We start from the raw sequence: 17,807 nt of genomic DNA on the forward strand, positions 1-17,807 counted from the left end.
TTTAAGGGTTGGTCGCCTAACTCTGATCTACTTCCTGGTAGTGTTGGTTTTTGCACAACACTGACAGATACTATTGTTCTTGCGGACAGACTTGTTTTTCCAGGAAAAGGGGCTTCCAGTTGACTGATTTCTCTTCCCGAAATCGCTGGAATTTATGCACAGCGATAAATTTCTCACGGTTGTTCTGATACCATGTGAGAATGCACGGGAGAAAAATATATTATTGATATTCTATCAAGTCTTTTATAATAGACCTATTTATAACTATACACAATACATATTCTACTCCTATTCATGAAGGACTAGGGTTATTTACATAACTATCTAACACTGCTCACTATTGTTGCTGCTCTTGACAGTCAAGAATTTGATTTTCCCTATTGAGTTGGCTAGCAAAGTTTGATACTGGGTTATGCTTATGTGCTGTGAACAATATCTTGCTCGTTAAAAATAGCAAGTATGGATCTTCTCTCTTCATAATTGTAATCTTCAGCATGCTTTTTGTTTGCTTTTGTTCCTTTAATGATTTATAATTAAAAGTTAGTCGTTACACTAACACTAGGTCTCGTGTTTGTTAGCAGTCCTTTTTTCTGTTTGGAAACTGGTACTTCCAAGTAGGAATAATTGTACGATTTTGAGAACTCATATTTGTGTTAGAAGACATATTATTTAGCATCAGAATGAAATAAACCTGAAGAGAGCAGAATGGAGATAGAGAACTTATACATTCAACCTCAAAAAATTTGCGATTTAGGAAAATTTTGGATTGAGGCATAGTTGATTGATTGAATGATTGTTAGCCCTAACATTGAGCACAATCTTTGAGCTCAATTTAACTTCTAAGCTAAATCATGGTGGTGTGAATATTTTGAATCGTTAGTATGGGCTGATGGGGCACACTGTTAACAAATTTGATTCACTTGAGAGATAAGCCAGTGGCACTTTGCATTATCGAAGCAAATTGGTGGAATTAGCTAACTTTTGCTCCCTTTCCTTTCTCCTTGGCCGGAGGCTAGGTAGGTTCCTATATGGACCCCGATTGAGGAAGTTGAGACCTGTTGTTTGGGAGTCCTCAGTAGGTATATTTATCTGGCATCACTCAGTATCAATTACCTGCTTCCTCTTATTGTTTCGATCTCCAGTGAACATGTCTTTTTTCTACCATTTAAAAAAGAGACCAAGAAAAGAACATTGTTTAAGTAGGATGCTGAAGAAATCTATGACAGTGTTATGTATATTCGTCTTGGATTAATCAAAGTTGTGGTTCTTATTTCTCTGTCTTTGAGATGCTTGCTTATCAAAAAAAAAAAATGTCTTTGAGATGCTTGCATGTCCTGCTGTACCTACAAGCGGACACTTCACCTACTTTTTCTTATCTTTAATTTACATTTTTGCAGCATGCATTAGTCCTGCTGATATAAATGCTGAAGAAACTCTGAACACTCTTAAATATGCAAGCCAGTAGTAAGTTTTGCAACCAAACTTTTCTTACAATGTCTTTCCATCATTCTGGGAAAAAGAAATCTTAAGTACCTCTCTTTGAACATTTTGTAGATTAATAGAGATCCAATGTCGAATGAGATGCTGAAGATGCGCCAACAACTAGAGTATTTGCAGGCAGAACTCTGTGCCCGTAGTGGAGGTGCTTTTTCTGATGAAATACAGGCGGTTTTGTTGTTCTACGGTCGTCCATGACTTAGATCTTCTTTTTACAATTTAAAATGGATCCCTGGATAGTTTTCATACTTCAATAGATGACAATCAACTCATTTGTGATTTCAATTGCAGGTGTTTAAGGATAAGATTGCATGGCTTGAAGCTACTAATGAAGAGCTAAGTAGACTCTAGCACTGAGCAATATGAAACAGAAGTTAAAGTTTAAATTAACTTCCCTACATTAATGAAGTCCAGTTTATGAAAAGAGGATCCTGATTAGTTGCATAACTAATTCTCTCTCTCTCTCTCTCTCTCTCTCTCTCTCTCTCTCTTTTCAGGTTTGTGGTGCCATTCCAGTGAAAAGTGAAGGCCTTAGAAGAGGCTTGCAAAGCATGGATTCATCCGGTTATCCTGTGAAAGAAAATGGTACGCCTCTCTTGACTTTTGATTCACATGTTAGAACTCAACTCTACAAGTGGTTCAGTGCTTTGATTCGGACTCACTGACTGACAGGTGATCCAGGAGATATGGAAGAAGAAGCAGCAAAAGAGTGGGAACACACTCTCCTTCAAGACTCCTTAGACAAAGAATTGAATGAATTAAATAGGCGTTTAAAGCAGAAAGAGGTAAGATGGACTCTTAAACTGCATTTTAAATTAAACATATCATTAGTTGAGTAATATGTTCTTCACACAAGGACACAGTGATGTGATCTAAAGTTGTCTGTTTTTCGCATAACAACCACAGCAAAGTGCTAGTCTGTCACTATTTGGAGTTACTTCTATAATAGAAGGGCTCATTAAAGAAATTCATCAAAAGTCTGAAAAGATTGTCTAGTGCCTAGAACTGGTTTGGAGGTTCTAATTAGTTTAGCCCCCCCCCCCCCCTTCTTGACATGGAACAGGGAGGCTATAACCACCTTCTGCCTTGATTTTACAACTCCAAATTTATGGATTAGCATTCTCAGACCTAGCTAACCTGTATAGTTTTGTCGTTTGCTGTAGATAGCTTAACTGCCACACACCTCCTATTTGTTTATTTTTGAGGCTTTAGAAGTACTAGTTTTGGTATGTCATGTCATGCAATTAATTGTCTGTCACGACCCAATTTCTCCCTCCGTATGACGTCGTGACGGCACCTAGTCTATACGATTAGGTAAGCCTAACATTTGCGGAATAATGAAATGAAAACATAAATTCAACAACTAACTGTAGCAATAACACCATAACTGAATACCATGCCGCTTGGCATGTACAATAACCAACTCCTTAGTATACCACATAGCATTTCCAAAACCCGGAACATCGTGAATCACAAACTACAGAAGGAAAATCTAGTGTCTCTATACATCAGAGTCTATCAAAAGAAAATACATAAGATAATGGACATGGGGAAGAGTAGAAGGGGACTCCGAGGTCTGCGGACGCGGCAGATATACCTTGAAGTCTCCAAAGCTGTCCCGACCCACTGATAGTGCGGCTGATAAGGAGTACCTGGATCTGCACACGAAAAATATGTGCAGAAGAGTAGCATGAGTACACCACAATCGGTACCCAGTAAGTGCCAAGCCTAACCTCGGTCGAGTAGTGACGAGGTCAGGTCAGGACTCTACTGGTATAAATAATAATAAGGCAAGGCAAGAATAAAATATCGCAGTAAAATAAAGACTGAAATTTAACAAGAAATAATTCATAGAAGGTAACAGCTTAGTACACAGAAATACAACAGGGAATCTCCCGAGATACCGTCTCGTAGTCCCAAACGTAAATGTGCAGGGGGAATCTCCCGGAATACCGTTCCATAGTCCCAAAGTAAATATGCAAGACAGGGGGATCTCCCGCAATACCGTTCCGTAGTCCTAAAGTAAATATGCAGTACAGGGGGATCTCCCGGAATATCGTTCCGTAGTCCCAAAGTAAATATGCAGCGAGACAATAGAATTCAATAGTTACGGCACGAAATTCTACAGTTCAGCCTAAGTACCAGTTAAGGAAAAACAGGTAAATTCACTAAACATGCTGCACGTAGTTCAAGTAAACAGTTAATGCAAGTAGGCATGCTATTCTAATCTAGAAGGATACTACACATGCTGATGAAACTCAAATAAGAAAGAAATCACGTTATTACTTAGTAGAAAAATCGGATTTTTACACAATTAGCCCGTGTACGTACTCGTCACCTCACGTACATAGCGCTCATATATCAAAACAGTACAAATCCTACGGGTAGTTTCCCATACAAGGTTGGGCAAGCCACTTACCTTGAGTCAAGCTCAATCAATCCGTAAGAATGCCCTTTCCTCAATTATCCGACTCCGAATGGCCCAAATCTAGCCAAACACAAATGCATATCATGAATACAGCCATAATAGACTCATCTAATTAATGAAATCAATATTTTAACAAAAATTCCGAAATTCGCCCTAAAAAGTCGACTAGGGTCCACGTTTCGGAATCGGGTAAAAGTCACAAAATACGAACACCCATTCACTCACGAGTTCACTCGTACCAAAATTAACTAAATCCGATGCCTAAATCCTAATCAAAACTCAGAAATTCGGTTAGGGAACTTTTCCCTAATTTTTCCAACTTTTCAATCCAAATCCAAAATTAAACGGAGAAAACAACTATAGATTAATGAAATACAACCAAAAACGAGTTAGGAATCGTTACCTCAAAGCTCTCTATGAAATTCCCTCAAAGAATCGCCAATTTCCGAGATCCCAAGTCCAAAAATGGAGAAATGAAATCAAACCCTCGAAACTCTCTCTTTTCTGCCCAGCGAACCCGCTCCTGCGACCTCATCATCGCACCTGCGGTGCCTCTTCTGCGGCTAGGACTCCGCACCTGCGAGTTTTCATTAAAGCTCCAGAGTCTGCACCTGCGCGCCTAAGTCCGCATCTGTGGATGCTCTTTTGCGTCTACTCGTCCGCTTCTGCCGAACCTTGGGTCTTTCTCATCTCCATATCTGCGACTACCCTTCCGCAGATGCGGCTCTGCTCCTGCGGCTCACTCGTCGCATCTGCGACCACTGACTCCCAGGCCTAAAGGCGCACCTGCGATCCCAGCCTCGCTTTTGCGCGGCTGCACCTGCGGACTTCCCACCGCAGGTGCGAAAACACCAGAACCAGCAAAACTTCAGATTATGCTCAAGTCCAAATTTTCAACCGTTAAATACCTGAAACTCACCCGAGGCCCCCGGAACCTCAACCAAACCTACCAACCAATCCTAAAACACCATACGAACTTAGTCGAGCCCTCAACCCACATCAAATAACGCTAAAATCACAATTCATCCTCCGATTCAAACATAAAGAACTTAAAAATTTTCAAATTCGACAACCGATGCCGAAACCTATCAAACTACGTCCGATTGACCCCAAATTTTGCACACAAGTCAAATTCAACATTACGGACCTACTCCAACTTCCGGAATCGGAAACTGACCCCGATATCAAAATTTTCACTACTGGTCCAAATCTTCAAAAATTCGATTTTCGCCATTTCAAGCCTAAATAAGCTACAACCTCCAAAATACAATTCGGACATGCTCCTAAGTCCAAAATCACCTAACGGAGCTAACGGAACTGACGAAACTCCATTCCGGAGTCGTATTCACACAGTTCCGACTACGATCAAAATCCTAAGACTTAAGCTCCCGTTTTAGGGACTAAGTGTCCCAAAACACTCCGAAACAAAAACAAGACCTCCCGGCAAGTCACATAAGCAAAAAAAGATGCGGGGGAAACAGTAAATAGGGGATCGGGACTATTACTTTCAAAACGACCGGCCGGATCGTTACATTGTTCATATGGAGTTGGACACGAGAAATTGTTCTAGATTCGACAATTCTTCTGGATGGTACCTTGTCTTAAAAATGGTTGCTAGCGTTCCTAGCTTTGCTATATCTGATGATCTAATAATAATCATTTGCGTAATACTGTGCAGTCTGAGATGAAACTTTATGGAAGCTTTGACACCATGGCTCTGAAGCAGCACTTTGGTAAGAAGATTATTGAACTTGAAGAGGAGAAAAGAGATGTGCAGGTAATTGAGAAAACAAATTGAAGAAATGTAATTTCTACATTTTTGTTTGGGTTGGAGATTTCCTCATTTGCTGATCCCCTGATGCAGCAAGAAAGAGATCGATTATTAGCTGCGGCTGAAAACCGTGCTGCTAATTCTGATGGACTGTCCCGGAAATTGCAAGATATGCACTCCCAAAAGCTAAAATCACTTGAAGCACAGGTCTGCATTTGTGCCATGTTCTTTAAAATAATCATTTACTTGGGGTTAGAAAAGCAGATAATCTTCCGCTGTGTGCCTATATCTGTAATTTGTTAATTGTGTATTCACCTACCAGATACAAGATCTTAAGAAGAAACAAGAGAACCAGGTTCAGCTTTTAAAGCAAAAACAGGAGAGTGACGAAGCAGCAAAGCGCTTGCAAGATGAAATACAATCAATCAAGGCGCAGAAGGTTGTGTTACCTTTTGATTTCTCCTGTAAAAGTAACGTCCTTCATAGCACTTATGCGCAAATTATGTTCTGTGCTTTTATAGGCACAACTGCAGCAAAAACTTAAACAAGAGGCTGAACAATTTCGTCTATGGAAGGCATCTCGGGAAAAAGAATTGGTGCAGGTAGTTTGCTGCTACTGCTGCTTTTACTCTCTATTCTCCGCCTTGTGTTATGGTTGTCACAGCCATTATGAGAAGGAATGATGTTACTACTGCTTCAGAACTATAAGTGTCTTTCATAATTATCTTCTCCTAAATAAATGCTGTTAATGAGGAAATTGCTAGTTATTGTGTTTGAAATCTTCAGGTTGTTGATAACGCTAGATGCTGTTATCTTTGAATGCAGTTAAGGAAGGAGGGGAGGAGGAATGCGTATGAAAGACATAAATTGGTTGCTCTGAATCAGCGCCAAAAGATGGTGAGCATTTTCCTCTCACTTTATGTTGTGTTTCACTCTTCTGCAGCAGCTTGTTGCAGGGAACTGGAAATTTTGATTGTCTACAGAGGGTCTATGCTTGACCCCTGTGCAACAATTCAACTTCTACTTAACGAAATGGCTAAATAGCTTCCCGCGTTTTAGCCCACCTTATCACACCGCGTGGTTTCAAGTAATTCTCCTACTAGCAACACGCATATCAAACCTACCTTATCTCACCGCAAGTGTTTCAACTCCAAACCTTATACCACCGCATGCGTATCAATATCACAACGTATCACAAATCGCACCTCAAGTGCCCAATATCACAACTTGCCACGAAACCAACAACAATAGTATTTTCACAACAAGTAGCCCATGGCTTAACCACAATATGCACAAGAGTATCAACAATAACAACCGAAAGTGAATAACTCAACGAGAATAGTATTTAACAACTTAACACTTTGCCTCAATGTGAATCACGACCCTTATAACTCAATACCAATTTCAATAACAAGATATTCCAAGAATAACAACTTCAAGTAAAGAATTCAACGGTTAAATAATGAATATAGAGTAAAGGAAGCAAGAACTTCGACTAAACATGTAGAGCAATTAACAAGTAAGAGATAAGACAAGTAGAGCATGTGAAAATAGACTAATGATGATGAATATAACATGACAAGATAACTCAATTAAGGCATGAAAGGAATCTACATAGCTAAAATCGGTAAATTTCCACATTTAGCCCGTGTACGTACTCGCCACCTTGCGTATACGATTTTCACATATCACAATTATCACAAACCAACACCAATCCTAAGAGATAATTCTCCCCCCCTCCCCAGAAAGTTAGGCAAGACGCTTACCTCAAAACACGCTAGCTCAACCCACTAATAGGCCTTTCCCTCGATTATCCGACTCCGAACGGCTCGAATACAGTGTTTTAAAAGTCGCGGGCGTAAGGCGAGGCATTTTACATATCACAATTGTCACAAACCAACACCAATCCTAAGGGGTAATTCCCCCACACAAAGTTAGGCAAGACACTTGCCTCAAAACACGGTAACCCAACCCACTAGTAGGCATTTCCCTCGATTATCTGACTCCGAACGGCTCGAATACAATATTTTAAAAGGCGTGGGCGTAAGGCGAGGTGTTTTACATATGCCTCAGCGAGGCGTAAGCCCCGAGGCACGGGGCATAAGCCCCATAAGCATTTAATTTTTTATATTTTATAAAATAATATAATTACAGTAAATATTTATAAACAGGTAAAATTACATAAAAATTGAAGAAAACTATATATATATGCTCCATCCCCACAAAAAACTAGTCAAATAATTTATTATACGCCAGTGTTATCGAAGGCGAAAAGCGCAAAAAAACTCTAAGGTCTATTGGGGCTTTAAGCGCAAAGCGCAAATAAAGCGTGTGCTTTAACGAGGAAAGGCGCAAATGGAGAAAAACATAAATATGTATGTGTAGTCCAAGATTAATATATATAAGCATGAATACCAAATATATGGACAAAGAAATTGAAAAATATTTACGATAAAGTGAAATATCAATTGTTTAGTGTCGTATCTTTTGGATTACGCTTGTTAGCAAGGAAAAGTATGCATTAAGGCCTTGATGACAACACTGAAGCGCCCGTTAAGCGAGGCGCAGTGCTCAACATGTTTTGAGCCTCGCTTCAGGGTTTAAGCGCGCTTAAAGCGCGCCTTTGATAACATTAATATACGCTACTTACAAACACAACTAACTTGACTCTAAAAGAATAATATTTCTATATGGAGGAATAAAAATGATGACTAACCTGCAATTTGAACTTTGAACTTGCTGCTATGAAGGAGAATGAAGTTCTCTTTGTATTTGTAAAACAATTTGAATATTCATTGCTTTTGGGAGATACTAGCAGACTAGCGGACAAGATAAAGAATTGGAAAAGACCATGAATTAGGGCTTCAATCAATAAAAAAGGTCTTGATTTTATAAATTTAATGCATTTTAGTTCCTTTTTAAAACTTTGAGTAATTACCGAGCTGACTTTTGAGAATTTGGGTATTATATGAAGGGCTTATTCAAGAAATTTTATTTTAATTTGAAAAAGTCTCTGGGCCTTACGCCTCACTAAAAAAAACACGTCTCAAACGCCTGGGCGTATGCCCCGAACGCCCGGGTGTACGCCCCAAACGCCCGGGCGTACGCCCCGAATTGCTGGGCGTACGCCTCTTGAGACTTTTGCCCCACACCATCGCATCGGGGAATTTTTGGTGCGCCTCGCCCCAGGGCTTGCCCCGAAAACGCCTTTTAAAACACTGCTCGAATATAGCTAAAATAACTTCATACCATAAATATAAGCTATAAGAAACTATTTGGAACAATAAAATTACGATCTTTGCAAAGAAATAAAAAAGTCAACTCAAAAAGTCAACTCGGACCCGCATCTCAGAACCCGACCAAAATTACAAAATACGAATACTCATTCGATAATGAGTCCAACCATACAAGAATTACTCAAATCCGACCTCAAATCGCTTTTAAAATCCCCAATTTTAGCCTAAGAAGTTTCACAAAATGTTCCCAAAATTTCCAACTCAAAACACTAATTAAATGATGAAAACAACAATAGATTCATGAAATATAGTCCAATCCGGGTTAGAATCACTTACCCTAACGATTTTCTTGAAAAACTCTCGAAATATCGCCACAAACCGAGCTCTCTAGGTCCAAAATATGAAAATGAAATTCAAACCCTCGAAGACCCCTTTTCTGCCCAGCGATCCTCATTTCAGCGGGCCTGGGTCGCTCTGCGGCACCTGCGGAAAATCCATCGAAGGTGTGGTTCCAACTTAATTCCTTAGGTTCCGCTTCTGCGGAAAATTGCTTGCACCTGCGAGCCCGCTTCTGCAGAGAAACGACCGCATCTGCGGTCCTGCCCAAGGCTGCTCCCCAAATTCCGCTCTTGCGAAGGCGCACTTGTGCCCGAAAGTTCGCACATACGAGTCCTGACCTGGGCTACCTCATTTCGTTTCTGCGCTTCACCACTCGCATTTGCGAGTCCGAACATGCGGCCAATCCCTCCGTAGATGCGATGACACCAGAAAGCTGGAACTTCAGCAATGAGACTAAGTCCAAATTTGTTCCCGATTCGATCTGAATCACACCCGGGCCCCCCAGGATCCCGTCCGAAAATACCAATAAGTTCCAAAACACATAACGGACCTACTCGAGGCCAAAAATCACATCAAACAACATCGATTATACGAATCGCAACCCAATTCAAGCCTATGGAACTATGAACTTCCGAATTCCAAAACTAATGTCGATTCATACCAAAACAACTCCGATTGACTTTAAACTTTGCACACAAGTCATAAATGACATGATGGACCTATTCCAACTTCCATAATCGGAATCCGACCACGATATCAATAAAGTTAACTCCCGGTCAAACTTTCCAACCTTCTAAACCTTCAACTTCTTAGCTTTCGCCAATTCAAGCCGAAACACCTACGGACCTCCAATTCGACATCCGGACACACTTCTAAGTCCAAAATCACCACACGGAGCAATTGGAACCGTTAAAACTCCATTCCGTAGTCGTCTACACAAAAGTGAAACTATGGTCAACTCTTTCAACTTAAAGCTCCAACTTAGGGACTATATGCCCCATTTCACTCCGAAACTCACCCGAAACCAAAACCAAACACCCCCGGCAAATCACATAACCATAATATAACATAGAGGAGGCAATAAATATGGGATCGAGGCTAAAATACTCAAAACAATCGGCCGGGTCATTACATCCTCCTCCTCTTAAAACAAACATTCGTACTAGAACGAGTATAGAGACATACTTGAAGTGGTGAAAAGATGAGGATAACGGCTACACATATCATGCTCTTTCTCCCAAGTCGCCTCCTCGACTGGTTGACCTCTCCACTGAACCTTCACTAAAGCAATGTTCTTTGATCTCAACTTTCGGACCTGCTCATCCAAAATGGACACCGGCTCCTCAACATAAGACAAATCCTTGTCCAACTGGACTGAGCTGAAATCCAACACATAAGACGGATCACCGTGATACTTCCGAAGCATAGAGACATAGAATACTGGATGAACTACAGCTAGACTAGGTGGCAGTGCAAGCTTGTAGGCCACCTCTCTAATCCTCTCAAGAATCTCAAAATGTCCGATATACCTAGGGCTCAACTTGTCCTTCTTCCCGAACCTCATAACACCCTTCATGGGCGAAACCCGAGGTAAGATCCGCTCCCCAACCATGAATGCAATGTCGCGAACTTTCCGATCCGCATAACTTTTCTGTCTAGATTGGGTTGTGAGAAGCCGATCTTGAATCAATTTAACCTTTTTCCAAAGCATCCTGAACCAAGTCTGTACCCAATATCCTAGCCTCACCCGGCTCGAACCAACCCACCGGAGACCGACACCGCCTCCCATACAAGGCCTCATATGGAGCCTTCTGAATGCTCGACTGGTAGTTGTTGTTGTAGGCAAACTCCGCAAGGGCAAGAACTAATCCCAAGAACCCCCAAACTACATCACACATGCACAAAGCATATCCTCCAATAACTGAATAGTGCGCTCGGACTGTCCGTCTGTCTGAGGGTGGAATGTTGTACTCAACTCAACCCGAGTGCCCAACTCTCACTGTACAGTCTTCCAGAATCGCGATGTAAACTGCGTACCCCGGTCAGAGATGGTGGATACCGGCACGTCATGAAGTCGGACGATCTCGCGAATATAAACCTGAGCCAGCTGCTCTGAAGAATAAGTAGTCACCCCTGGAATGAAATGAGCCGACTTAGTCAACCTAGCCACAATCACCCATACTGCATCGAACTTCTTCTGAGTCCGTGGGAGCCCAACAACAAAATCCATAGTAACCCGCGCCTATTTTCATTCTGGAATATCTAGCTTTTGAAGCAATCCACCTGGCTGCTGATGCTCATACTTTACCTGCTGACAATTTAGGCACCGGGCTACATATTCCACTATGTATTTCTTCATCCTCCTCTACCAATAGTGTTGCCTCAAGTCCTGATACATCTTAGCGGCACCTGGATGAATGGAGTACCGCGAACTGTGAGCCTCCTGGAGAATCAACTCACGCAACCCATCTATTTTGGGCACACATAGCCTGCCCTGCATCCGTAACACACCGTCATCCTCGATAGTAACCTCGTTGGTATCGCCGTGCTGAACCGTGTCCTTGAGGACAAGCAAATGGGGGTCGTCATACTGACGCTCTCTGATACGATCATATAGGGAAGACCGATAAACCACACAAGCCAACACTCGACTCGGCTTCGCAACATCTAATCTAACAAACTGGTTGGCCAAGACCTGAACATCCAATGCTAATGGCCTCTCTGCTACCGGTAGATATGCTAAATTGCCCAAGCTCTCCGCCTTTCGACTCAATGCATCGGCCACTACATTGGCTTTCCCGGGATGATATAGAATAGTGATATCATAGTCCTTAAGCAACTCTAACCATCTTCGCTGACGCAAGTTAAGATCCTTCTGTTTGAACAGATGCTATAGACTCTGGTGGTCGGTATAGACCTCACAAGGGACACCTTACAAAATCTGTAGTTTCGATGGATGAGAATTTAGCATACTCATCCATCGAAGCTAGAATTAGTTTATTTCAGTCATAATTTTATTCTACTAATAGTACAGTTAATATAAAAACAATTAAAGAAAGCAACAAACCCCACACAAATAAGTGCTCCTTAACAGATTTGAGGCCCCCAAATATGAGTTCCAACAACTCTTGCAACAGAGAACCTGTTTGACAAAAAGAAAAGGAATCACGCTCGAATACAACCAGTCAATAACTCAGAGAACTAATCAGACCCAAAAATATGCTCCAACAAATCAGAGAAGTAGTCTGATCCAAAAGGAAACTCTCCAAACAACAGCACTTACCAAATCAGAGAACTAGTCAAAGAAAGGAAGCAGAAAGGAATGGTCTAATCAGGTTTGACCAACGAAATCAGCTGGACAGAAAATTTGACTCCACGTGCTTGCCGACGAAATTCTGCCAGAAAATTATCAGTGGCGCGTGAACTTCAAAAACTTAGAATCCGGTGGGTTTCTTCAGATCGGAGGGAGGCGATTCCCCCTAGATAGGCTGTGACTGTTACTTCAAAAGTTGGCAGAAATTTCGGTGTGGCAGTGAACAATCCCGGCAAGGCAGCAGACAAACTCCGGCTAGGCAGCGGACAAATTTCGGTGAGCTACAAGCTCGGCTCTGATACCATGTTAAATTCAAAGGAAGTGGAGCAATCTCCTTATAGTATTATTCCAAGAATGAGAGCTATTTGTAGGTTTACAAGTAATTCAAAGGGAGTATTTTGTTTTAAGTGTTACATCAAGGATGTGGATTTTTCGAGGACTTATATCTGATCTTGAATTTTAAAGATCGGTCATTATTCATCAGCGGCATCTTGTGAATACATGTTGAGGCTACATACACGCGCGTGAGTGATCACAAAACAATATTTAGAGGAGCCTGTGCAGATATCCTGAGTTTTTGTATCATTTATGACAAATTTATGTAAATGTAGTATATCTTATGTAGTACAATGTTGATTTTGTTTACAGTTTTGAACACAAAGAATTTTTTAAAGCAGAAAACTTAGTTTCTTATCGTCCACTTTTTCATTTTACCCTTAGGTGTTGTAGGTAATATCATTTGATATGATGTACAGCTGGTTCAAGAATACTTACTATTTTAGGAGAGTGAATTTGTTCTACTCTCTCTCTCTCTCTGTACGCTACTGGTTCATATAGTCTAGAAGTTTTCGACAGCTTACCATCAACAAGTGATTAATTTCTTGGAAATTTGGTTTGGGTTTAAAGTTTAAACAATATTACAGTTTAAAGGTTAAGACCGTTACAAGTGGTGATTATATTTGCACACAGTATTTGTTGAACTATTACTCATTCATTATGTATCTTTCAGAAACAAAACATACAAATTCACAAGCTAACATTGGTACACGCATCAATTATATTAGATGACATCTCAAACAGCAAATGGGGGCACAACATTCGGCGGAGAATTGAATGCATTTCTGTTTACTCGTAAAACGGTACAGTTAAATTTGTTACGTGGTTTATAGACAAACGAACTGATTTGATCCAAAAATAATAAATAAATTAAATTATAAATAAGACTTAGCGATTAAAATCAAAGAAAATGACAAGCCTGATTCCGAGAGCAGTGCCTCCGGGGACATAAATGAGAATAATATAAAGAGCAAGTAAAGTTATTTGATTTAGCTTGAGAATAGAATGTTGCATAAGTTTTGCCAAGAATTTCGTGTCTTACAATGACTGTTGAGTCTACCATTTATAGCTATACCTACGGAAACAAGATTCTAGGATCAAGCCCCTCTTAAATGACAATAAAGAGGGCCATTGATGAATATGTAACGGCAGACCATGAATGTAAATATTCTCTACAACTGCTGCCAATTTAATGCCAAGGAATATTTGTCATTGAATGTTATCCGATGGCAAGCATTTGATTCTTCTCACGTTGATCATATTCCCTTCGGGGTCAGCCCGATGTCAATTGCACACGTTGTTTCCGGCGCTGGTTAGTATATAATTTACTTTCTACCGTCTTCAATTTCACGTGTCATGTTGCCATTTGATCATTTAATGTAAATCAATTTTACCCTATACAGATAGTCCCCTTGCTTTCCGGTGGCATATCTTTGTGTCACCGGAAAGTTGTTAAAGATTCCTTTCTTGGTGAAAAATCTTCTGAAAACCTTTTGAACAGTTTTTGACGCTTAAAAGGACGCACGTCTTTTTGCATTTAGTACCCCAAACACGTATTACCCCACAGTTTAGTAATATTTTCGCCGATTCTCGAGGTAATCATGACCACGATTTTTTCCGTCTATATGTATACTTATACTCATCATCTTACCTCTTTTACTTCCAAAATTTTCATAAGTTTCTTACCTTCTTTGCATTTAACCTTCTTCTGCTTTCATCTCTTCTGCTTTTCTTTAAAAAACACCATAATCTTCTTACTATTATGGCTTCTTTTACTGATTCCTTTGAGAACTCTGGTTTTCTCTTCGGCGGAGGCCCAAAGAGAAGCAAAGAGAAAGAGGTTGATATCGATGCTGATCCTTCCAGTTAAGCACCATCATACCCAAATACTTGAGCACCGTTAATGACTTCCAAGAGAAGTTACCCTCTGTGCATCCACGGACTTGGGCTGTTAGCAGGTATCATTCCTCTATTTTCCCTTTCAGTATTCCTACTGTAAAGGAGGACTGTAACTACATAGATCTTAACATCATCTCTCCTGACCTGATAGAGCGGGTCACCTTTACCAAAGGAGGTTTTACGTTTGTTTATACGTACCCATTCACCTTGGGCCCGTTTTTTTGAGCGGGGGAGTTGACCCCGTGATCGTGGAGTTATGCCATCGGTACCAGGTCTACTTGGCACAAGTAGGCCCTTCTGTGTGGCGAACGGTGGCTTGCTTACGCCGGTTGTATGCGGAGACCGGGAAACCCTAACCCTGGCACATATGATGAATCTCCACTCCCCCAAAAACTTTCGTGGGGGAGTAATAAATTTCAGTAAACGTGGTCACCACGTCCTACTTACCAGCGTGGATGATGACAATGACCGTGGGTGGATGGAGAGGTTTTTCATCATTGCTACCAGGGATATCATCCCGCCCACAACTCTATCCTTTCCTAAATCATGGAGTCGTTCACGTAAGTTTGTAATTTCTTAATCTCTTTCCTCAGTAGAAAGGCCGCTTATCGTCATTGTTGACTCTTTTATCTTCGTTATTTCAGCTATTTGGTGGACACCACCAAGGGTTGAAGGTCTGGACTAATGTGGTCAGAAGATTTTGAATATATTACAATGCTAGAAACCAATCGGTGGAAGGAGATGGCCCCCAAATATGGGAGGAAGGCCAAGAACCACGGTAAATTGAGTCCTTCTACTTTATTCCTCTATATATACATAAGTAAACTTGCTAACCATATCTTTTTGTTTGATTCAGGGTTCCCGCTGGGCTCTGTCATCTGCCCCGAGGTCGGGGTTTTGACCGATCCCGCGGAGGCTGCGAGATTGTTACAAAGTGCCCTCGCTCAAAGTGGTGCCCTCGGGTCTGCTTCCGGTGGGAGCACTTCCTCTCGGAGTCCCCAGCCAGAGAACAAGCGACCAAAAAGGTAACGTTCTTCCTCGGCTGGGCATAAAAAGAAAAAAATAAAGAAGGCCAAAACTAAGCCAGTCGTGTCCGCAGTGGTCATTGAAGATGACGGGAAAGCTAGTGATATAGAGGCTTCCCTTCAATGGAGACAACGATCTTCATCAGTTCAACTGAATGCTCAACCGGGATGGCTTTTAGAACCGACCGACGAAGAGGCCCAAGCACTGTGGGGCGAGTTGGATCTGGTAGATAATGCCAACTCTCATTGTCCTGTCCATGTTGTTGTTTTTGGTCCAAGGAGTTCGGACCAAAAACAATTAGTGTTGCTCCCATTGTAGCTGATTCTCATCTTACAACACCAACAACTTCACGTCTCTCTAGACTAGCTGCACCTTCGCTATCAATACCCGTTGCATCTCTTCTGCCGGCCATAGACGCCCGAGAGGAGGGTGCTTCTCCTCCCCAGTCCCCTGACCACGGGAGATTGGGGCACAATTACTCACCCCCTTCTCCAGATCCCCGAGGGAGGAGGAATGTCACTTTCTCGGTTTCAAAGGGGTACCATATGCTATCCAGGCCGGTGGAGCTTGCAAACTACCTGAAGCCGTTGGTAGAGAAAGATAATAAGAAGATGCACTCCCTTTTAGGGGAGTGTATTTTGAATAACGCCATGCACAATTACGCAGCGGTACTATATTTGTTCCCTTACTGCTTGTTCTTTACTTATATGTTAGAACATGGTTTCTGACTTTGTATATGTTTTGTAGGCCAACTTTCTTGCTTCCGAGGGCCTTCAAAGATTGATCCTTGATAAAGAGAGACTTATGTCCGAACAGGATCAACTGTTAACCGAAAGGAATCAACTTGTTGTGCACCTCCCGGTGCTAGAGGCAAAGGCCGCTAAAGCGGCCGAGCTTGAGGCTCGGTTGCAGTAGAGTGAGCAGGAAGTGAAGGCCCATAGCCAAGAAGCCAGTTAGCTAACTGCACAAGTTCAAGATGCTAAGGCTAGGTGGGTCGAGCTTTAGGATGCTGTTCTTGGTACTGCCGAGCGCGAGTCTGCCTTCGTTGAACGGGTGAATAATTTGGAGGTAGCCTTGAGCTCCAAAATCAAGGAGGCTAATGCTACCGAGGAGAAGCGGGCCTAGATGGAGGAGATATTCAAGAAAATCATGGATCAAAACCAACTTTTCCATAATCCGTGATCTTGATTCTAGCCTCATTGCCACGAGATCCGAGAGGGACAGTCTTTTGGCCAAGGTTGACAGACTTAAGGCAAAGCTCCAACACTAAGGGGATTCCCTCGTCTTTGAAATGACATATGCTATGTATCATATGAGGAGAAAAACCTTGGAGGAGGCCAAAGAGGGCATCATTGATATTGATGATGAAAACGCCAAGGCCCGAGCATTGGAGTTAACTACTCGAGAACGTCTCCCGGCTAAGCATGACGTGACTGACTCTTCGAGTACCGGTTCCGAGTATTCAAAAACTGAGGAGGAACTTGAAGAGTATGATGACGAAGGCCCAGGTCCCTAATCGATGGCTGATCCGCCGACTTCTTCGGGGGAGGGGGGGCATAGATGCCTCTCTCCCCCCGAGTTTCGGTGGCGACAATGTTTAGATTTTTCCTTTTTTTCTTTTGTTGTTTTCCCTTTGTACTTTTGTACTTATGATGTTTGGCATGTTGATAAATAAAGAAGACTTTTTCTTAAGTATTGCGCAAAGTTTATTCTTTTTGCATCGAATTAGATAAGGCTTCAGGTATATTTTCGTCCTATAGCTTTATGTTCCAGGCATAAACTCTTCCGGAACTAGTCCTTTACTATGAGGGTTTCATAAGAGAGGGCCCTCTTTATGTTTATAGTGCTCTTGAAGAGGACGTCTCCTGTTCATTCTGGCACAAGCATTTGATGTTTTCTGTTAACTTTCAAATGATAAAATTAACTCATCGTTTGGACAAGAAACAAGATAAAAATAAAAGG

The 17,807-nt window shown here is 41.5% G+C and overlaps 1 protein-coding gene and 2 long non-coding RNA genes across 5 annotated transcripts; 2 read left to right on the plus strand and 1 right to left on the minus strand.

The window, feature by feature from the left end:
* Window positions 1-237: 237 nt before the first annotated feature.
* LOC108945990 (uncharacterized) lies at window positions 238-1,675 on the plus strand. The gene is made up of 3 exons (XR_001970213.2): window positions 238-1,079; window positions 1,398-1,464; window positions 1,555-1,675. It is a non-coding gene; the product is annotated as an uncharacterized lncRNA (long non-coding RNA).
* A 140-nt stretch (window positions 1,676-1,815) lies between these two features.
* On the plus strand, window positions 1,816-13,277 carry LOC104101212 (kinesin-like protein KIN-4A). 2 transcript variants are annotated; one of them, XM_033657401.2, is made up of 9 exons: window positions 1,817-1,876; window positions 1,995-2,082; window positions 2,170-2,282; window positions 5,604-5,702; window positions 5,790-5,903; window positions 6,019-6,135; window positions 6,218-6,298; window positions 6,522-6,593; window positions 12,366-13,277. In XM_033657401.2, exons 2-9 carry the CDS (start codon window positions 2,049-2,051, stop codon window positions 12,369-12,371), a joined length of 636 nt encoding a protein of 211 aa, XP_033513292.1. In that variant the 5' UTR covers window positions 1,817-1,876; window positions 1,995-2,048; the 3' UTR covers window positions 12,372-13,277. The 2 variants fall into 2 exon arrangements, with proteins under 2 accessions (XP_009606949.1, XP_033513292.1); XM_009608654.4 differs by lacking the exon at window positions 12,366-13,277 and having other exon boundaries at window positions 1,816-1,876; window positions 6,522-12,329.
* LOC104101213 (uncharacterized) lies at window positions 2,853-12,643 on the minus strand. 2 transcript variants are annotated; one of them, XR_687404.4, is made up of 3 exons: window positions 12,555-12,643; window positions 12,339-12,413; window positions 2,853-3,155 (listed from the first exon to the last, which is right to left on the minus strand). It is a non-coding gene; the product is annotated as an uncharacterized lncRNA (long non-coding RNA). The 2 variants fall into 2 exon arrangements; XR_011412140.1 differs by having other exon boundaries at window positions 2,853-3,985.
* Window positions 13,278-17,807: the final 4,530 nt, after the last annotated feature.

The sequence above is a fragment of the Nicotiana tomentosiformis genome, chromosome 11, assembly GCF_000390325.3.
Source record: "Nicotiana tomentosiformis chromosome 11, ASM39032v3, whole genome shotgun sequence".
NCBI classification, from domain to species: domain Eukaryota; kingdom Viridiplantae; phylum Streptophyta; class Magnoliopsida; order Solanales; family Solanaceae; genus Nicotiana; species Nicotiana tomentosiformis.